The sequence below is a fragment of the Lonchura striata genome, chromosome 1, assembly GCF_050655825.1.
Source record: "Lonchura striata isolate lonStrDom1 chromosome 1, ASM5065582v1, whole genome shotgun sequence".
Taxonomy (NCBI): Eukaryota; Metazoa; Chordata; class Aves; order Passeriformes; family Estrildidae; genus Lonchura; species Lonchura striata.
The window spans coordinates 45,970,525-45,993,292 of NC_140703.1; the positions used below are offsets into that span (position 1 = coordinate 45,970,525).

Sequence of the window (22,768 nt, forward strand, 5' to 3'; positions counted from 1 at the left end):
TTCCAGCTTATTCCAATATTCCAGAAAGATTTATGTTAAAGGCTCACCCAGGCACCTTGTCTGAGAGGTACCAGAGGATCTGGCATATGTGATTCGTTAACTGAACATTTGTTTCCCCACAAGCAATACATGTGTCACTTGTGCTCTGAAGCAATGCATCTTTCTTCAACAGTCTGCACCCACTTCCTTCTGATTCACGGGACAGACAGCAAAGATGACTGATATATCTGGTCCCCTCCCACACAATGCTGAGAACTCTTTAAGGACAGGCTTCAAGTACCTCACGTGCCCAGAGCTTGGACCATACCATGGTGCTGGTTTGTGATGCAGAACTTTTCTGCAAGGCAACTTTGTCTCCTCTCCACCCAGACAGCCATTCCACGGGGGTAGAAATTTAAGGTGATGAAAAGCAAGACACTAGGTGTGCATGACCATCAGCATGTGGCTGGCCACCGTCCCAGGCTGCTGGAGTAGATGCCTGCATCCAGCAGGATCACAGGGAGATAGATGGGAGCCATCATGAGGATGGCAAGTCATTGACAGAAGCACCAATCTTGTCCTCACTGAGAGCTTGAAAGACCTTCTTGGGGGCATTAGCACACATGAATCTGAGCTACCCCACAATATTCCAGGAAATCTTTAGCATGGTGTAAAATCACAGCATAAGAAATTAAATCACAGCCTGTATCTCTGAAACAGAGTTTTCAGCTCAGAATGTAAGTGTCAAATCACTAAGGTGTCCCAGTGTCCATGCTGGGGAACCTAAGCTGCTCCACACTGCCCCTCTCTCCTTGCACCTCAGCAGAAGCCCTGTCTGGTCCAATTTGCTTGAATCAGATTCCAACCTCTTTTAATAGTCAGATTTTAAAAGCCTTGGAAGAAAAAAATGCAGGCTGTGGATTTTAAAACATCCAACCTATGTTTTACACAAGTTTGGTTTCAATGGTCTATATGCTGAGGAGATGAGCTACTGCCTGAGCACTCACACCACACCACAAGATGTCCTGTGTTTTGAAGACCGGCCAAAGCCTGAGCCAATACATGTTCCCCACACACTCAGATGAAGTCTACATTATGTTACACTGATCTGTGTTCTCATGTTACTACCACATAATTTTAGAAAATAAAATAAATACTGCTCCCCCTCAAAAGGAGCATTCTATATGGGAGGACCCAAATGCTTTCCATAAAGCATCAGCACCTGCTCACATTTCTGTGCATGAATGACACAGTGAAAAAGCAGCAATTGTTGCTGTAGTATCTGTTGAACCTTTGTTTTCCTTTTGTAAATAACAATCAGGTAAGATTTTTCCTGGAAGATTTTGCTTCAATAAACTACACCAGAAACACAAATCCAGATTGTGTCATTTGATCACCAGTATCTTCAGAAAATGTCGTCTTTCCTTCCAGAGCAAAGTTTAGCCAGTAAAAGATTTAGTTGAGAAAATTCATGAAAACAATTTTGAGCAGTAAAGAAATCTTAGCTTATAAAATAAGCAAACCAAGACCAAGTGTCCAGCTGCTGAATACTTTATTTTTTTTTTTTACTTCATACACCTGAGCTCTTAAGGCTTATACAAAATATAAAATAAAATAAAACTCCAGTATGGTTTTACTGATCTTAAAACTGCAGCCTTGTATTTTTTCATCACTTGTTGTAAATATAAAGGGGGGTATGAAAATTGCCAGTCTATCTACTGAAAGCACCTAACCTTTTGGATATTATGTCATTATTGTTGCCATAAGAGTTGGCTTAAATTATTCAGTTTTTTGAAGAAATGCCAATTTTATTGCAACTCTTTTAGCAGAAATGTGTCCCATTTCAGGGAGAAATTCACTGAGAAGTGAACGTCTATTCAAACCTTTTTGTTTTCTCATCCAGAAAAAAAAAACACTTTCAGTTCTACTGAAGAGAGAAAGAGCCTGCCTTTGCCTCCCCCACAGCTAATAGGAATGCACCAAAGAAAAGGCCACAGAGGGAAACACGAGGAATTATAAAAACACATATTCAAACTTTCCATAGTAGCAAAATTCAAATAAAAACACACATTGCAGCCCCAGTGGCAACAGGGAGTGCAGCAATATGAAGAGACGAACATTTGGGTGGAATGCAGGCAGCAAATCCTTTGCAGAGGAATGAAGTCCAGCGGCACGTAGAAGGTGTGTGAATGTACTGTGGCTTACAGGAGCAGGTCCTGTGAGAAGCTGAGCAGCTTTTACAAGATGCTGTCTGAGGGCACCCTGCACCGAGGGGTGGAACCCATGAAGCCCTCAGACAGCATTGTGCAGATTTAGGTCCCTAATGCAATATAAAACATATTCACTCCCCATTAAGTGATCTGGGAGCTTGCTTTGGCTTAGTTTTTTTCCCTAAGTGTTTGTAGTTAAGTTAATTAAGCACTTAAAAATAACAGTCTCTCACTTTCCAGCAGCTCCACATAAATACTAATCTGTCTTAATCTAAAGGCCAGATTTTCTGCAAGGGCAAATCCATACAGTTTCACTGATTAAGGATCTGGCCTTAAAAGTCTATCAAGTGCATTAAACCCAGCACAGTATGACATGTGCCTTGGCAGTGCCTCGGGATTAATATTTGAGGGAAATTTGGCAATTAAAAAGAAGGCTCTGTTTTAAAGTGTTGCCATTTCTTTAATTGGTGCTGACCACCACAGTTTCTCCTCTGGAGAACTGCACAGTTACGGCTGGGGTGTCGCCGTCGTTCTCCTCCAGCTTTAGTGCCGCGTTGTCCAGGCCGGCGCTGCTGGGCTGCAGCAGGGCCCTGGGCTCTGCCGTCCGAGTAGGGGTTGAGCAGTACAGGGTGAAGCCCACCATGATGATAACAAAGGACACGATGTAAAGACCTGAAAACTGGCAGAGGAGAGAAAGAGATGCATTCAGTCTCGCCTGATGCAAGAACATGCCAACGCTGCCTTGTTTCAAGAATGTGAAAGCTACACTTCCTTGTAAAAAATATTTTAATGAGGATTATCACCATGAGCTGGATTCAACTCTGAAAACCAAAATTCAACAGCTCTATTTACTTAAAGACTTGGGCCACTGTCTGATTTTCTCTGCACCTCACTCCCAAGACTGTTGGACAGGGAGTTTCCTCAGGTCTACATACAAGAATCTTAACAGAGAGAACAAATGGGTGTAAACACAGTCATACTGAATGAAAGTTGTTTACTCACATGAATACTGAAACACTCTATCCCTAAGAGAATTTTGATCCAGCACATGCAAGTATTTCAGGTTCTGGCAAGAGATGAATCTCTGTGCTATTGCAAGTCACCAGCTAGCTCTCTGCACAGATCTCTTAACCATCTGCAGGGCTAGATTAGTATAATTGATGGATCAAAACCATTTTGCTCTCTACACCCAACAGGTCCTTGAGGGGAGAGAGGCTGGGGCTCCTTTTACAAGATTGGCATTTGCAAGCTGTGAAGAGTGGTGACACCTAAAAAGTATAAATTGCAGAGGTACATCAGGCACTCTATTGTTCACTTGTTGAAATTCCAGTAATTGCCAAGATTCATCCACCTTGACAGAAAGACAAATACTTACTACATAACACCAGATTCAATAACACCAAGTGTGGAAGTTATCCACAGACAGGAACAATTTTCAGCAGGTTTACTAAAATCCTCCATATTCCCTTTATCAAACCACACTGATTAAATACTAGGAGGAAGGACCAGCATATCCTGCACACTTCTGTTAGTAACCTCTAACCTCCTTAGCTTCCTTAGACATGCCTGAAAAATATGTTCTGGTTTATCAGGATGAAATGAATGGTAGGACTTAGTGGACTCTCCTCCAAAAAAGACTAAGGCATCTACAGTTTAGTCACTGCAATTCCTAGCTGGCAGTCACTTGGCTTGGAAACTCTTGGATGGCAACACACAAAAAGAAAAGCAGACTGAAACACAGTGGCCTTGTCTTAAGTGCCCTCTTATCTCACCTTGTTGGCTGCTTGCCTGGAGGAGCTTGGACTCAGGTGCTCACCCCACACAGGAGGAAGCATCAAGCTCTGAACTATCTCCAAGGGGCAGCAGGATCACCCATGGTCACACCTCCCACTGACCAGCTCCCAGCAAATGGGCAGAGCCTGGGGCTGTAACCAACCACCTGCCCAAATTCTCCAGCCTCAGGCCCTGAGTGAGCACATGCCTGTGTGCAAGGACCTGTGGCTGGGCAGTCACAGGAACTGAGACCCCTCTCACAGCACAGTGCACACAAGGCTGGAAGTGTCTCTGATCCTGATGAGTCAATTCCTCCAGGAGTGGATACAGTCACCAAGGCAGGGTGCCAAAGCTGTTGCAGTGTAGCTGTGACTCAAGGCCTGTGTATATCTTTGCATTCATTGACACATTACCCATGCTGCCCTGTCAGACCTACACTCTTTCTTTTTTTTCCTTTTGAGGAGAACTTAGTGGTTTTTTTCCTGGGTTTTTTCTTCCTTCTTTTTTTTTTAATTTCAAATATTGCAACAACTTTATTGCTTCAGACACTGATTTCACTTATACTTTGTGCAGCTGATATCCTCATTGCCACTGCTGAGCCTAGAGAGATTACTTTAAATGTTACTGGAGGACTGTATCTCCATCTAGTGTCTGTGCAGTATACTCCCTTCTACAGCAGTTTATACAACTAATGCATGAGAAGATCTTTCTCAATATCTCTTGAGGGATTACAGTTATCTATATAATGAGTTCATTAGGAAGCACAGCAAGGATTCATTATGGAGTAATAGGGAAAAAAACACAAAAAAGAGTTCAAAACAGTCAAGAAAAATCCACATTTCACTTGAAACAGACATGACTGAGGCCAAAAAGTTAAGTGCATTAGCAAAACTGTGCACAAGTCAAAACTTTATCAATTCCTGGACCTGGGCACTCTCTGCTGCTGCAGCCACTGATTGTGGTCCTTCTGTTTGTTTGTTTCAGAGCAGGCTCAGACCATGGCAATTCAGGGCTCTCCATGGCTCTCTTCACTCTACAGCCCAGCCAAGCCACCAGCAGCTTGTTGAGAAATATCATCTGATAATCATCTGATAAGGGGAATACAGAGCAATTCCCTGCATTTTTTGCTTGTAGATTCCCGTATCCAGAGTGCTTTTTATTCTAGCAAACATACTACTTGGTTTATTTGCCCCATAGGTTAAGAAACTATATGGTTAACTTGGCAATAAAATTTTCTACTAAGAGCCATGTCAAAATTCGGCTCTCTCAGTTCATGGTTATCTCAGATAACAGATGAGATAATAACTTATCTCAGGTCCTCTGATTACTAAAGATGTGGCATTATTACTGCTCTCCTTTTTGTTACTTCTTTGTTTCTAACCCCATATGCAACTTCCTATTTCAATAAATATCTCAAGTTCTCTCAACACAATCCCAAAGTCTTCGCCTGCCCATTTTTCCTTTGGTACCAGAATACCTCAGTGTTAGAAATTATGAGATGACCTGCTCCCGGAAAAGCCTCTTCCCAAAATAAGCTAAAATCCCCCCCCAAAAAAAAAATTAATATATCCCAAAGTTCTTCTTCCTCTTCACTATTATGAATATAAATTTATAATCACTTCTTGAGTTAAGCTATCTGGGTGCCAAAATCCACATTTGGAAGTGACTCAGAAAGGATTTAATTGTTAGACTGTAAGTGTGGTTTGCTTCCTGCATTCATTTTTAATGGATGCTTTGTAGTTTGGAGCAAAGTCTGGAACCCAAAACAGGGAGGAAAGCTGAGCTAAGAGACTCCTGAAAAGAAAAATCAAGCTGCTGTCAGACGCTATTGTTATGAGACTGTGCACTGCCTTCATTTTCAGAAAACAAATCTGACCTAAAAGCTTCTGGCTGAAGAGAAAGCAAGCACATGGAATAATACTAATCAAGTTCCTAAGCAAAGTTCTCACTCTCACAAGCCCTTCCAGTCACCAAGCAGCTGACTCAATTACTGCAATTATTTTAATGAACTAGGTTCTCACAAGTGGTTCTGGATGGAAAGTGGAGGGTGGAATGAAATCCTTTCAGCACTGTCATTTAGCTTGATCGGACACTGCCAGATATATTTTAGAGCACAATTAAAATAACTGCCTTTTGAAGAGTGTACAGAATAATACATTTATCAGTATTTTTTCAGATCCTTTAGTCTCTCCTTAGCAGCAGCCCTGAGAGAGCTTGATTCTAATCCCAAAACGTTGGTAATGAACAGATTAAACTTCTGAAAGAAGTTGATTTTCTGAAAATCAAACTGGTCTTTTAGACACCAAACACCTTTCAGGACAGGGAGATTCAAACCCTCTCCTTCGACACTTGGAGTAATGAACCAGATCTAACATACAGTTCCACAAACACACAGCTTTCAGTGAGAACTGTATTATTGGAACACCTTGGGAAATTATTTACTGTATCTTAACATTAACTTATTCCTTCAAGTGTGAAATGGTTTGAAAATGGCTCTCTGGCAAAGGCAAGGCTCTGTCATTAACTAACATGACTCCTCCTGACCAACACCTGCCAAGAATGAATCACAAGCTGCAGAAATGTGCAGGTGCAAACAACTGTCCTGGGGCTCTTAAGAACCTTACACTTTATTTATATAAATTCTGGAGTAGAAATATAACTGCAAGAATGTGCAAGTGAAGGAATGAATGTACTCACCTTGTATAAAAACAGGAAAAGCCCAAGGAAGAAACTGTAGAGATCTGAAGTCAAAATTGCCAGATTGACAGAGGTTGCGCTGGTAATTTTAATCACAACTGGCATGAAGCTGTATAGCCCAAACATGCACAGGGCAAAGGCTGTGAACAGTAGTGCTGCAAAACAAGGTGACACGTTACTCCTCAGGCACAGAACTATGTTTTTATAGAGCACTGATATTCTTCAGATGCCTTGAAACTATGCATTTTTATCTCCTAAAAGATATGGGAATGTACATGTAATAGAAGCATGGAAAATTACCTTGTATTGCAAGAATTACTGTATCTATATAACTACAGAAGATATAAATATGTATATATACAAGACACAAACACACATATATATATATTTAGTTCTGTTCAGGTCAAAATGTGTCAATTTTTTCTGTACTTCATTTAGGAAGGACAACAGAAGAATGTTCTTGTGATGTTTTAACAACAAACACATCAGTAATTGAACAACAAACACAGTAATTAAACAGGTTTCATTTTTTACTTATTTCAATTTATTTTGAAAAATTATTTCAAGTTATCTGTAAAATGCAAAACCTGTTTCAATGTTCAATGTGCAGACCCTCTCTTTGCTGAGCTGCAAAGTTTGAAGAAAATAAACTTGTGAAATATAGTATTAATGCTGCTTGTTATTCAGAGAAATAAAGTCCCACCATTCAAAGTCTAAATTATTACATTTTTCCAGTGTTCTGTAACATGCATATTATTTTGTCATACACATACCAATTTTCCAGTTCCACTGAATTTTCATTATATCCTTATGTTCCACAATGGCTCTAGAGTTAAAGATATAATATAGTAAAAAACGAACAAAAATCATGCTAAAATAGAGAATTTAATTACCAAATAGATGAGAAACTTTTGATCTATAAGCCATTCATTTATTTGTTTCAAATTTTACTGAATGACACTAGATCAAACATCTAACAAACATGAAAAAATACATAAAAATGAAAATGCCTGAAAGTCAAGAGCACTGTTATTTGATTCTTATGCCTTCTTCACAGGCATTTTAATGCTTCAGCAATTTGTTTTTATTTGATGTACCATTTGATGAAATTATTAACTATAATGATGAGAAATGAGGACTATATAATTCATTAGACAGACTTAAGTGCATCTGGGCTGTTACTCAAATGTGGTTATTTGTAAGACAATACATGGCTTCATTTTAAACTTTAGTTTATTATGGATGATCTCATCCTAACAATTATCTCCTAATCTTTTCCACAGAGAAAATTCTTTAAAAAATACATTCCTATGAACAGTCCTCAGCATACTGAGTGTCCTCACAAACGTCAACAAAATGAAAAAATACAGCCAAGGATCCTATGTGTTCAACTGCAGGAGTTCAGCTGTAACTGCTGCAATAAAAGTAGTGCAAATAAAAAGGACATAAACCAGATGCTGATCACCAACAAAAATCAATTCAAGTGGAAGGATTCTGATATAGGCCACATACAGATGCAACAAAGAATTTAATAACGTCATTTCAGGGTATACAAGCAATCATCTGTAGTATATTCTTAATTAGTTTTAAAATAAATATTAGATCCTTACAGCTGTAGACCGCTGATAATAGTCCCATACAAGCCCACCATTCCTAGAAACTCCACTCTGCTCAGATTTTTCACAATGTATTCCTCACTCACATTAGAAATGGCATACAAAGAAGCAGCAAGAAGCACTAAGACATCTCCAATCACCACGTCACTACCTGTACAGAAATATTAATCCACAATAAGGGTAATGCCACAAATACTTTTTAACTTTCCTTAAAAAAGCAAGCAAATTTATCTTGAACCTCTATTTTCCTAGCTCATTGCAGGGGAAGGGGGAAGGAAACCCTTCCTGTGTGTGCAGAGGAGTGTCTGAGCACAGACTCTGCTGCCCATTCACCTCACCCTGCGCAGTGTGGAGTGAGCTAAACCCAGCATTTACATCTCATCCCAGCCAAGACCCTGCTGTATTAACTGGTCCAACACTACTTCTGCTGACCTCAGGCACTGTAGGGAATTGAGCAAATTCCCAGTTAGAGATGCTCTCTGCATTTTGAGAATATTGTCCCCGCTTCTGTAGTAAGGCCTGATTCAAGGCTTGCTAAAATCAGCCTGTTGATTTTGGAGGGAACTGGACTGAGCTTCAGGTTTATGCCATGTCCTAAGTGGGCACTGCAGATGGGGGGTACCGTGTGCCCTGCTGCAATGTATTGATACTGCAAACAGGACTCCCTGTGCTACGATCGTTCATCATTAAATGTCTCTGTGCATCAGCTAAGCAGCAAGAGGATCAGTGCTGTTTAAATCCTTCGATTGGTTTAAAATTTCCCTCCCTAAGCAATCACTGAGAAAGCATGTCTAAAATATGAGGGTAAGCAGCAGTAAGGATCCCCAAGTCAGCAAATAAAGCACAACTTCTTAATGTCTCAGGGAAATATTCTTCTCCCTCCAAGATATTTGTAACACATAGCAGTAAAGTTAAACTTAGTTTGTCTTACATCTTACCTAAGTAAAGCTCCAAAATAACAGCACGGTCTTATCTCTATGCTGCCTGATGAAGCTAATGCCCTGAAATTTACTTTCTCTCATAGCTTCTGGCTCTGAAAATTCAAAATTCTTATTCAAAATAAGATTGCTATGATATGGGTTGATTTAAGTACCTGTCATAGAGACGACAAGACCTGCCCTTATCTGCACCCAGCTGGCTTCTGGCCCCAGAGTCCAGCCTCCTTCACAGAGGTCCCAGGAACCCTGGTATCCTTCCCCATCTCCTCTTGCACTCCTGTAGTAAGCCCCTGTTTTCCAAGCTGTGACCTTGTGGACACACGGACCATTTCTGCTGGGTCTGCCAAACAGAACTCTGAGAAGTCAGCTGCTGTGAGCAACTTCTCATGTGTTACTGGTACCCAGAGAAAATTACAAATCACAGAAGTCTGGCTGCCAGCAGGCTGATACTGCATAAACAAGGTTTGCAGGTAGAGGCAGCTTCTTCTGTTAAGCCATCTTACATGACAGCCAAAAGGAGCAAGCTTTCAGGAATGAGACTTTTCATCACACTGTCTAATGAACAGCAGCAAAATTTAAACTTAACATGTGGGGGTTTTTTTAAGGTGGTAGAAATATCAAAAAAAAACAAGCAAAGAAATTCCACAGCTCCCCATAAAATCAACATCTCCTCTTCCTGGACAAGAAATAAAAATAGCAACATGTTCTCTTTAAAACAGAACTGTATCTGCTATTATTTCTGCTGTTTTACAAGTTCCTGTCCACAGCAGGAACCATCCCTCTGCTCTTCCCCCCACAATAAAGGACTCCTTACCTTCACCTTCCTGCCTCCCTGACAAAATGTCTGCACCCACCATTGTTCCCACACCCAGCAAACAGATGCCAACAGCAACAAAATGTATCAGCCTGTATCTTGCTCGGAGAATGAACCAGGACAAAGCCATCATCAGGGGAATCCCGAAACAGTCCAGGAGCTGTGTGTACAGAAAAATTGTTTGAGTTAGAAACACACCCCAAATTTGGACTGCAACATCCTGAAAGCAAATGCACAGGATCTTACTTCCAATCATCAGCTATTCAGGAAACCTGCAAAGCAACCCCAGTAGTTTTGTTTAAGAGAGAGGTGAGACCCATTTCACCATTTAAAAGCATTTTTCAAGCAAAGGAGGAGCTGGAACAGGGGTCAACTTTCTCTTGGTAGAAAGTACTGATTTAGAAAGTATTCTAATGATGGATCTGATCAATCTTTGCAGCTTTACAAATCAATGCTAGGATGCTGCTCTGAAACAGCATTGCTCCCGGGGGCTCCAAGTACACAAAGCAAAAATATGGAACTATTGATGGCACAAGTAATCTGATTTTACGTTGACGTGACTGTGGCAAGAACCTGACCCTGCAGCTTTGGGTTTGATGTTCTGACTTATTTTTCCTTTCTTTATTTTTTCTGTAAAAGTTGATATGTATTTTTGCTTCGCTGTTAGACCCACCCATAGAATCACAAAACTGCTTGGATTGGAAGAGACCTTAAAGTTCATGTAGTTCCAACCCTCTTGCCATAGGCAGGGATACCTTCCACTCAACCACTCCAACCTGGCCTAGGACACTTCCAAGGATCTTCTACCCAGTCTCCTTTAGGACAGGAAGCAGCAAGAGTTAGCTCAGTACAGAAGAACACATACTGCAGCATAAGACTGGCATATTGTTCTAATATAATCAAATGCCATCAAGACCATTGTGCTAATCATAATTGGTTTAATATTTAATTCAACAAAAAAGATTTTTCTGAATTTGTCGAAGGAAAGAAAAGGTGTATTTTCTGACCTGTCTCAGAAGAGTGCCACAGAGCTACATAAGGAACAGCCTACAGCAGAACACACAGTCAACTTCCCAGACTCCTCAGAAATTACTCTCAAATGTCAGCCCTTAAAACCTGGCCTTCTGAAGCCCCAACAAAATATGTCTAGATCAGTAGGACTGGGATATAATCCCCACAATCAAGACAAGAGCCCTTAGTTAGTAATGTTTATTTCCAGACTCTGCCTGCCTCAGTGCACCACTGCAGTCAACTTCTGTGCTGTGCCATTTCCCCAAGGGTTTCAACTAAATTTGTTAACATTTTGGTAAGCCTGGTTCTACTTGTTCATAACTATACATAGTAAAGTCTCAGAAGCAAAGTGCTACGAGCGGCTATTACAGATTAAATCTTAACACTGCCTCTAATCCTTCCATCTACTTCTCTTTGACCTTGGATTGCCTCCAGCTTGTCCAGTTTGTAAAGTCTATGAAGTATAAAAGTACTTCTTCAGGCTGTATTATGAGACATTACAACTACCTGAGTCCCAGTATGTGATAACAAGTATTTCAATACAACTTTCTACCATGGAAAATATCACACTGTGACCTTCCATCTTGTCACAGGTCTTGCTCTCTATCTTACCTTTAGTTAGAGAAGATCTCTAACATTTCCTTTAAATTTGACTGTTTTGACTATATCAAACAACAATAAATACTATAAGCATTAGAAAGCAAAATTTTTACCATTCTGGTGGTAGATATACCACCAGAAGGGCAAAAATAGACATACCTCTTCTACTAATAAGTAAGCTTTTATTTCCCATTAACTGAGATGTTAGCATGCGGCCTTCCAACCTCCAAAGTTTTTCAACCCAAACAGAAAGAGTAGAAACCCTTTAAGAAACATCTTAATTAGTATATAAGGGAATAGTACGTGATGAGCCAGAAGTTCTTTCAGTAATGCCAGATGGGGAATTGCTGCATCCAGACCAAGAATACCCTGGAGAACCACAGCACCAGGGTTAGAGGTCTTGCAGCCAGGACACAGAGGCATCAAATGATGAAGAACACATTCTAGTAATCTATTCCAGGAGACAGTTACCCTCAATTACAGACAGATGAAATCAGATTTTCAGCTACTGGATCTTACCTTCCCTTCATCTAACACATTATAGAGCTGTTCTGCACAGGATCAAGATCAAAGAGGTGCAAAGCGGATGTAATATCACGATGAATTGTGCCAATGGAACCAATTAAAAAATAAATTTTATTTATCGAGGTTTTATAACATTTACATCAGTACTGTGGTACTGACTACTATTTCCAGTAGAGCCTCTTCAAACTCTCATGTTATTGAATTCTAGCCCGTATTTTTAACAAATGTTTTGACTCAACACTTTGGCCACAATGTTTATAAGAGGTTTTAAAAGTAGGGTAAATTATTGAAAGACATTTTAATATAATGGTTAAGAAATCATTATAGACAGTTGGAGGTCATTGCTTTGCTTATAATTGCCAGCTTCAGACAGCTTTGTAAGCAAGAATGCTCAACTGCTCATACTGCTCATTCCCTACAAGGCTTCCTAAGGGCAACCTCCAGCTGAGCGCCAGGGGCTCATCCTATATTTTGTCTTATTGAGGCCAGCACTCTTCCATCAGCTGACAATCTGTCAATAGTTACCTGAAAAACATTTCTATCTGAATTATCTACAGAGCGAATGCTAAACATGCCCAATAACATGTTAAAAACATCAAACCACAGCTATACTGCTTGTTTTTTGATATAAATCACATAACTGATATCACAGAATATCCTAAGTTGGAAAGGACCTATCAGGATCTTGTAAGTCCAGCTCCTGGCAATGCACAGGACACCACAAGAGCCACACCATGTGCCTGCTGTCCAAATACTTCCTGAACTCTCTCAGGTTGGTGCTGTGACCGCTTCCCTGAGGAGCCTGTTCCAGTGCACAGCCACCCTCTGGGTGAAGAACCTTTTCCTGATATCCAACCTGAACCTCTCCTAACTCAGCTTCCTGCCATAATAGGTGGTCAAACTGCAGCACAGTCAAGTTCTGCCACAAAAAAATGACGCTGGCAGCAAGGAGTATCCTCGTACTGCCTCAGCCACAGCCAAACAGCTCAGTTATGGACCAAAGTCTTCAATATTTACCAAGAAATGACAGCTGCCATCCCTCTGTTATCACCCTAAAAATCTCCAAACCTCTCCTGTAAAATGATGGTATTTGATAACTAAAGGGAAACCAGTTCTGCCTCTGTGTGTGTGTGCAAGAAAATACATGGAAGTTCCTTGCTGAGCTGAAAAAAACTTATCTTTGAAGCTACATTTCATAGTGGTGAGCTGAAGCTCCAGCCAGACAGCATTTTAACAATGATTACACTGCATTTGGGAAGCTGCCATAAACCCCTGTGTTGTTTTTATGGTCACAGGACATCCACTCACAGCCAGTACTGCAGACAGGCCATCAGGCTGGGTGCTCTGAACCACTGCAGGTACTGATGTAGCTGCAAAATTGCTTGCCAAAAACAAAAAGAAAATGCCTTGCACTAGAGCAAATCACAGGCTTTTGTTGTGGGTTATTTTTCCCTGTATCTAATTTCTGACAATGGAGAGAAACTGGTAACTTCAGAGAATGTGCAAGAAACCTCAGGGCAAGCGGCAACTGCAAAAAAAAACTGCAATTACTGAACTGATCAGTCGCAAGGTTACCAAAAGGGAAAAAGACTCAGAAAATGCTTGAGGTTTTTGGATAGGACAATATATTATACATATTCTTTCTTGATTTCTATGGAAGAAATCATGGGAATAGCTTTACTACTTCAGAGAATTTGGATCAAAGTCCTGGCTTCTTCATCTGTAAACTGTAAGGTCAAACAGCGTCTCATTTACTAGCTTAACTTGATCTTGAGAGAGAAACAAGTCACTGTTAAAACTTAGATTTCTTAGGCATTATTTTTAAGGAGATTAAAGACTTAATGAGCCATAACACATAAGTATGAAGTGGAAATGTGACAAAACAACCCAAGAGACACAACCAGTCTTCAGTAGTGCAATGAAAATCTACTGCAATTCTCTAAAGGGAGCCCGGACTGCAGGAGTTTATTGCTTTACAGGGAATTCTCTTAAATATTAACCCCTTTTACTTTGACTCTGTAAAACACTGACTCCTTTCCAACTAACAGCCAAGTCTTCATGTTACTATTTTTTTTTAATTCGGGTAAGTGGGGCCATGACCCCAGCCACAGATCCCCACCACTGGTTACAGGAGGCATGAATTGGCACAACATGGACACACTCCCTACTTGCCCCTGCACCATCCTCTCCTCTGTTCCCACAGCAGCTGTGAAGTCACACAGTGAATTAACTTGGGACTGACACAGCTCACTAACAGTACAGCCAAAGGCAGGGTTTACTTCCACTTTGCTCAGTGTTCTGAGTTAAGTTTGCTCAAGGAAACTGGCCCTGCAAGCTCAGGAGACTGCAGTTGGTGGCAGGAGGAAAACACTGACTCTTCCAGCAGCTTTTGTCTGAGTAGTGTGACAAAGAAACCCCAGCTTCAGCCCTTCTGTCTATAGCGTTTTTTCAGAACAAGATTTATCCTAGTGCAGCAATATAGCATCACACACTGGTGTTGCAGAGGATGTCTACTATTACTTTATTTATGCTGACCTACCTTCCACCTCTTCCAGAGAGGGCCCTGAACTGCCACATGCAAAAGCCACAAGGCTGGTACCTCACTGCATGGGCAGCAACACCAGCAGCAATTCAGTGTGTCTTCACAGGTGGGGTTACATCTCACAACGCCTCCCACAGCTTCTAGGACTAGGCAAAAGATCCACCTCACTATCATCAAGAACCTGCACTGAGTGACTGTTATCTGGTCATAAATCTTTATTTTGTGTCATGAGAAAAAAGTGAGTGGCTGTCAGCAAACTCTTAGAAATGCTTTTATCAAAATAATTAGGTTTCAACTCAAGAGCTGGCACAGGGTAATACCATCCAATCTTCTCTGCTTCCTGGAAAAGTTATTCATGATACAGGATGCTCTTCCCTGTACTGCAGAGAGAAAATAGATACTGGAAAGTTCTTTTCAGGCTTAAATAGCTTCTATGTCTGTCCTATGAATCTCACTTTAGAAACCAGTCCAAAACTGTAATAAAAGCAACAGTTCTAAAAGAGAGATCAGTCCTTACCTGCACACTTGTGAGGGTTGTATATTGGTAGGCTTTTACAATCATATAATTGGCTTCAACATCAGCCAGTCCCACAATAATATACTTCCACCACCTCTGTTTCAAAATCTGCCAAAGATTGTCATTGCCTGTTTAGAAGAAAGCAGCAATCAATATGTGCTTCTTTCCAGCCAAATGTTGCATGGGAATTTTGCGTTTTAGAAGCATAAATAATACCAAGATTGACTTTGCCTGCCCCTGCTTAAGATACAATAACAGGAAACACAGCCTGGGAGGAGACAACGCAAACAGTAAAAAGTACAGAAATTCTTCCACATGAAGCAAAACACATCAAAACTAGAGTTGTCTAAAGAGTAAATTAATAAGAATAGGAGGAATACTAAATAGCTTCTGGCAACAGAGCGTGTTAAAACAAAGCTTATTTTTTCCAATATAACATATGACTTCAAACCAAAGAGCACAAAACTCTAAACAGGTATGACATTATATCAAATTAAATGTGCATTTAACCTGTAAAATTAATTTCCATGTGTTGCTATAAATCAGGAACTTTAAAAACTAGTAAGAGTATTAAGGTCTTTATTTTCAAATTCTGAAATTAAAATATAGAAAGAAAAAAAAAGATGAACAAGGATCTCCCATCCTGTATTTCACATACCTGTCCTAAATACCAGCATTGTTGTATAAACTAGAAGCAGCAAAAAATAGTTGATGAAACTTTGCAACATTGGAGTATTCACTTGGTATTTTTCTGCCAGGTACTGACTAGTAATAGCAGTTCCACAGATAAACATGGAGAGCATCTGGCCCAGAATTATAGTTTTCCAAATATGCCTGTGAACATAAAAGACAGAACAGTAAGCTTAGGATTAAACATGCAAGTTCTAAAAAATATTTTCTAGTTTAACAGGAAAAATGACATATTTTAGGCTGACACTTTTTTTTCCCTACTCCCAACTAATGTTGTCCTGTTACCTACAGATAAGCAGGGTTTTGTGCACACAGAAGGTCTAGTCTGACACCTCAGGATAGCCACGAGAAGTGAGGCCAGCTCAAACCATCAGCCACGGAGAGTGCAGTTACTTGCAAGGATCTTCAAACAGGTCACCTGGGCAGGCTCGACCCAATAGCAGGTTTTATTCTTATTAGGCAAGTTTTGAGTTAAATTCTTTGCCCTCCAGAATTCCATCCTGACTGAGCTTTAGTGAGCTGAGACCTTAGATGAGCAGTGCTAAAGGAACACAAAAGTATTAATGATAAAACCAAGTAACAGGTCAGTTTGGAAGGCTCTTGAAAGACCATCTGGTCCAACTTTTCATGGGAAAGGGAGACTCAAGGAGACTATTTAGCACCCTGTCCAGTTGCAAACCTCCAGGGATGGGACCTCCACAGCATCCCTCTGGAGGTTGTTCCAGTGATTGCTTGTTCTCACCATAAAATAAACCTTTCTTATAGTAAGAATAATTATAATTAATACTTGTTGTGAATTTTTTTCAGTTCTATTACATTGTGTTCTGCTGCAACTGAGGATGAAGTCAAGAATGCATTTTGGGTAGAGATCACATTTGCGTTTACAGCTTGTAAGTCCCACCCGCAGCCAGCAGGGACAAAAAAAAAAAAGCTCATGGTCTTTTAGTAGCATTTCTTTACCTAATGCAAGATGAACTATTCCAGATGCTACTAGACAAACAGGGACATGTAATTCTGTGCATTTCTTTTTGCTTGCTCTTTCTCCTGCCAGTGGAGCTACGCAGATTTGTACCACTCCAGTCTCTGCAGATTCACAATATACAAGACAGGAGCTCAGCCCTGTGTTGTCTGTACAGGTCTGCGAAGTTCACATTTAATCTGTTTACTCTGAAGACTACTGATGACAATTTAACTGTCTTCAAAATCGATTAATTTGTTTCCACTCAAATTAATCAAAGGGAAGAAAGGACCTCATTAGGATTCTGCATCTACCCTGTGCCCACACCTCTCCACACTGACGTCTGGCTGGGCACCCATGTGTCAGGCACACCACCTGAGAGTAACACTGGCTGTTTTCCCAAGGTGGGAGACCCCAGTGCAGTAGGCACCAGCTCACCCTGCTCTGCTGTGCTGTGAAATCCAGCTGCCAGGCAATGAGAAGGTTGTGCTTGACACTGCTAAACCCAACTACAATCATGCAATCAATCCCCCCTTTTGGAAGGGAGGCGTCATCCTTGCACAGACTCTAGTGCACCTGCATGAATCCTGTTTTCCATTCAGCCTGACACCAAGCTCTTCTGATTTCAAAAATGCTGCTGGGCACATTTTTCTCTCCCAAGTCCATTCTGATGAGACAGCAAATCTCTATGAAGTCCAGCCACGCTGTATGTCTAAGAGATTTGAATCCCATGCTTTACTACAGTTTGTCTTACCAATGCCAGGAATGGTGCACATTCACACTCCTAAGTATTATATATCATGTGACAATCTTGTAAGGTACTATCCAGTCTTATATCAGTAATTTACTGGTGTGTGAAAGAAAAACATTCTCATTTCTAAAGGGACTTCTAAACTGTTGGGGTAGTGGTGGGTGGATTTCATTAAAAACAGCAGAAGGAAAAATTGAACCAACCTCACTTCTGTTATATTTTAAATTATTTCTTTTTAATTTCTTTATATTCTGGTCAATGCTGATTGTGCTGTTTAGTGAACAACTCAGACACATTCTGATTAATGCAGAAATATCCTTTTCTGGTCACATAAAGAATTTAATCAATTGCCATTAGAACAAACGTGATGTAGGCTAGCTAAAATTTCAAGCAGGCATGGATGAGGATTCCAGCCTGCCCTTTGCCAGCCCTGCAAACTCTGGCTTCTTTGCAACAGATAAAATGACAGGAGACCCACTGAAATTCAAAGGAAGATACACTGTGGTGAACAACATACAAGAACATGGTTTCAGGCATTTAAAAAAAACACACATATACTTTTTATTATTCAAATAAAACTTCTTGCCCTAAACTAGTAGAAAAATTTTTCTTCTTCACCATCAGCACTCAAGGAACACAGCTAGCCTTTAGCAGTTTATTGGACCAAACTCACCCTGCACTTGGACTAGCTGGTAGGAGAGGGTAGAGGTAGGGATCAGACATGAATGGAGGCATGGCAGGGCAAAACTGCTACAGTTTTACTGGAGCAAAGCTTGCGTGCTGCACAAAATGAACTAAATAAAATAAATAAGAATGAATTGCACTCATCAATACGACACCAGGAGAGGTCAAAGCTGCCTTGGCTGGCAGAAGCCCTGATGTGGACACAAACTCCTCTTCACCCACCTGCTGGGTGCTGCCACAGAGAAGGGCAGCAGCACAGGCAATACCACCCCACAAGTCTGCTTAAGGAGGCTTGTTTAACATGGACTTTTGTGTGGTAGGGCTTTAAAAGTATTTGTCTAGGATATGAGTTGCAAGGGGAAACTTTGCTCCTCCTGAGCTACAGCACTTTCTCTACAGCAAAGGCCTGGACTCTACATGCAGCGTTCTGGCAAACTGGATTGCAACCATGTTCCAACAAGAGGGTAAAATGGGGAAAACCTGCTGCCATTCGAATTTGTTAATAATTGAGCTCCAACCATCATTTACTGAAAACAAGACAGACCCATCTACCCTCTTGCAGTGGAGGAACTCCACTAAGGTGATCCTCAGCTTTTGTAATAACCAAATTTCCCCAGTTCAAAATACCGAAGGAATTATCTCCTTGCATTCCTGCATTTGGGAGCAGAGGCAAGTCCAGAACCTCCAGAACTGTTTGCTTTGTGGTTACTGCCCTACCAACCATTGCTATTTAGTTAATATATGTCTTGGCAGTACTAGAGTTACTTCTACTGTAACAAAGGAGTCTGACAGAGCAAGCAGGCTTCATCACACCTCATGCCCTTCCCTATTTTTTGTCTTTTTTAATTCAAGGAATTTTTTTCTTGCCTGAACAGATTCAAAATGTTAACATCAAAAAATAGACAGAAAGACTTAGTCCACCAGCAGTGGAAAGCTGACCACAAAAAATGTCTGCTGTGAATCCCAAAATGCTCTGTAACTGGCAGCTTTCTCAGCTGTGTGTAAGGTAACAGACTCATGCCCTGACTGCTCCCCAATGCCAGGTGAAAGCCTCAGCAGGAAGCAGCAATGGTTTCCCCTCACATCATTTGCCAAAGCATGAAAAGTAATTTCTTCAAACTGGGACATTGCCATGCTCCTGGCATGATGCACTTGGGCTCATAGCTTATCTTTAAAAATATGTTTGATCTTCTGTAAAACTTGAGAGCAAATTTTAAATCCTAGGGTTTGCATTTTGCATGACAATTTCTTCTAAATTGTCCTTTAAAGACACAGGTTTCCATTCACTCTGGTATAGATATGAGTATCGATGACAGTGACTTTCTTATTAATAATTGATCAGATTTTGAAATATATTAATTATTAACTTTTCAATGCCAGAACTTAATCCTCTCAGCTTTTTTTTTTTTTTTAATGCATTGGAAAAGACTAATTCACTTTGGATTCTCAGATGATGCAAAGTAAGTGATCTGAAAAGGCCTTTCATTTCATAGTTTGGGGGGGTGGGTTATTTTTGGCTTTTGATGCTTGATAGCAAGCTACTAAGTAATTACTCCTCCCCACCCTTCAGACACCCTATCTTAGCTAGATGTATCTATGGCTTTGAGCAAAACTAAAGTCATTTTAGGACTTTTTAGAGCATGAAAGTTTGCCACAAATTGGTCTAAAGTGAACACCTGAATAATGCGCAGCTCTTAACACATGAGAAATTCAGGTCGGTTTTCAGTGGCTCCATGTGAAATGCAGAATACACCAAGATACTAAAATGCAATCCATATAGGAGGAAGTTAAAGAAAATTTAATAAGACCAGAGTGAACAATTTTACTGGCAATTAGTTTAGTAAATCCTGTAATTTTAATGTGAATTTTTAACTCATAATAAATACAGACATACAAATATTTGTTTTATTTATGCCACCAATCTAATACTGACATGGCAAAGCCTGGCAACACTGTTCATGTAGAGTAGACTTGCACTTAGCTTTATCTACTGAACCCTTCCTAAACAGAAGAAGTGACCTTTTCATTTCAATGATCTCACTTTTTCATGCTAGTGGTGAAGGGAAAATGCAGGTTCAGACTGAACCCATATTGCAACATAATTAGTAATTAACTAAGAAGAACAGAATATATTTTTAAGAACTAACATTATCAGAAGTTAGTTTTTCCATGTCCTGCTTTGAAACTGACATCAATTTAATTTGCAAAAGGATAAAAAACAGAAAAGCACTAGAAATATATTTTCTAATGGTTCTACTCAAAAAAAAAAAAGGCAGAAAAAAAAACCCAGAACAAAATGGGGGGTGGGGGGGGGAAGCCTAGTCCTCCCCTAGTTTATTACATACAACTATTAAACCTTTCTATGACTCAAAGGCCTCAAACAAAACTGAAGTAGCTGAGCCTGCTGTCACCTGGAGGAAAAAAAAAATAAGAAAAAATATCAATTCAGTATTTCAGACAACACTTCTTAAAAATCAGTGAAAGGCATTGATTTTCTTTCAAATACCTTCCACAGACTCACTCAGTGTAGCCTTTGGCAAAACTAATGGCATAGTGACGTTCCTGAACTCTCAACAAGTTTCTGTCTTGCCTTTTGGGTCTCTCCTCACAGGCATGAGTAGTGAAAAGAGAAAAAGTCATAACCAAAAGAGAAGATGCGACTTCGCCCACTGGAATGAGGCTCTGCTTGTCCAGCATACACCACCACATAGTCCAGCAGCCAGACTACAGTTTATGAGCACAAGGCTGGCGGAAATCCAGCACATCCTTGGCTGACAAATCTTTTGCAATAACTATTAGTGACCAAACCTATAGCTCAAAAAAAGCCATTTAAACAGGGACTGTTTTTCCCTCTTAGAGGGAAAGTGAAGCTTTAAGTGGACGGCCTAGAAGACTAAGGACGTAGTCTCGCTCTCGTGGAAGGTAGTGCTTCTGAAGTACCAGCTTGTTTGCACAGCTTGGCAGATATTTTCCATACGTTTTCCATGTTTAAACTAGTGCTCATATTTTTCAGAGATATACCTGAACAAATCTCCTAAGCTGATTCACGGAAGGACAAAATGGGGATATTGGTCTTTCTGGACTCCATACCTCGTTTAAGTTATTTTGTTCTATTACCTTCGCTATACCCCATCACCTGTCCTTCATAATGATGCTGATCGAGGACTACAAAACAGGTAAAGTGCAGGGGAAAAAAACGGAAAAGAGAAAAACAAAAAAATACAAATGCATGCGCTTATGTGTGAGAGTACAGTCCAACTTCAACAGACTCAAAACGTCACTCGCTAATTCCACGCTCAGCCGAGGCGACCCTGAGCGCTCCCGTCCCCGAGCATCCGCAGGCTGCAGCTCGGCGGCGCTCCCAGGGCAGCCCCGGCATCAGAGCGCCCGCTCCCGGGGCAGCGGCCAGAGCTCCCCCGGGCTCCCCGGTGCCGGGCGGAAAGGCTCTTGGCTCCGGGTTCTGCTCAGCCCCGCGCCGCCCCGGCCGTAACCCCGGGCCCGCACCGCGGCGGCCGCTCCGGCCCAGACTCCCCCGGCCGCTCCCGGCGGCGCAGAGCGGCCTCCGCATGCCGGCCGCGCTGCCCGCCGCAGCGCCGAGAGCAGCGCGGGCGTCTCCCCTCTCCTCCCTTCTTCCCCGCTCCGGCGGGCCGCCCGGAAGCCGGCGGGCGGGGAGACCGGCGCCGCGCGGCTCCACGTGGAGGCCGGGGACTCACCAGGTGCACAGCTTGGCCCCGAGCAGCGCCAGCAGCCGGCGCGGAGAGGAGGCGGCGGCCCCGAGCGATGGCTCGGCCCCAGCAGCAGCAGCAGCAGCAGCAGCGGCGGCGGGCGGCGGTGCCCCGACAGCAGCGGCCGCCTCCTCCATGGCGCGGCTGCCCCGGCCCCGCGCCCGCCGGCAGCGGGCAGGGAGCGGTGCAGGGCGGGCGCTGCGAAGGCGGCACCCGGCGGAAGGAAGGGATGAGCAGCAGCACCGAGACAGCGGCACACTGGTCCGGGCAGAGCGGCCGAGCCCGGCTTTGTGCCCGCCGAGGGGCCGCCCCCGGGAGGGGCACGGCTCGTGCTGGGGCGTGGGGTCGGAGCTCTCCTGATGTTGCTTCTCCCGGGCGCGCTCCGGCCCTGCAGTTTCCTTCAACCGCTGCGTGTCGGTGGGGGACTTTAGCGGCGCCAACGCCACGTTGGTGTTCCCGCTCTCCCCCGGGCTCCCCGGCAGCAGCCCAGCCTGGTGCCTCGGTGCGGGTCCCTGCAGGGCTACTTTGGCCCCAGCCCCTGCGCAGGCATCGAGCCCCAGGGCACCTGGCAGCCTGGCAGAAGCTGGTTGCTGTGCGGGCAGTTCAGGCTCATCTGCCAGTTACGGGAGTAACAGTTACTGTAGACCCTTCAAGTTCAGCTTCTCGCCGCTTTCTCCGCAGCCTCGAGCCTTCTAACGCTTCAACTCCCACTTTGCTGCTTCTTTCCCATGCCTCTAG

General features: G+C 42.1%; 1 protein-coding gene across 2 annotated transcripts; it reads right to left on the reverse strand.

Moving 5' to 3' along the window:
- Window positions 1–1,514: 1,514 nt before the first annotated feature.
- Window positions 1,515–22,463, reverse strand: SLC35F2 (solute carrier family 35 member F2). Of its 2 annotated transcripts, XM_021529370.3 has the most exons (8): window positions 22,019–22,463; window positions 15,881–16,056; window positions 15,223–15,350; window positions 10,028–10,187; window positions 8,270–8,426; window positions 7,433–7,485; window positions 6,660–6,814; window positions 1,515–2,868 (listed from the first exon to the last, which is right to left on the reverse strand). In XM_021529370.3, exons 1-8 carry the CDS (start codon window positions 22,165–22,167, stop codon window positions 2,650–2,652), a joined length of 1,197 nt encoding a protein of 398 aa, XP_021385045.3. In that variant the 5' UTR covers window positions 22,168–22,463; the 3' UTR covers window positions 1,515–2,649. The 2 variants fall into 2 exon arrangements, with proteins under 2 accessions (XP_021385045.3, XP_085432120.1); XM_085575994.1 differs by lacking the exons at window positions 7,433–7,485; window positions 8,270–8,426 and having other exon boundaries at window positions 22,019–22,461.
- Between the last annotated feature and the right edge of the window lie 305 nt (window positions 22,464–22,768).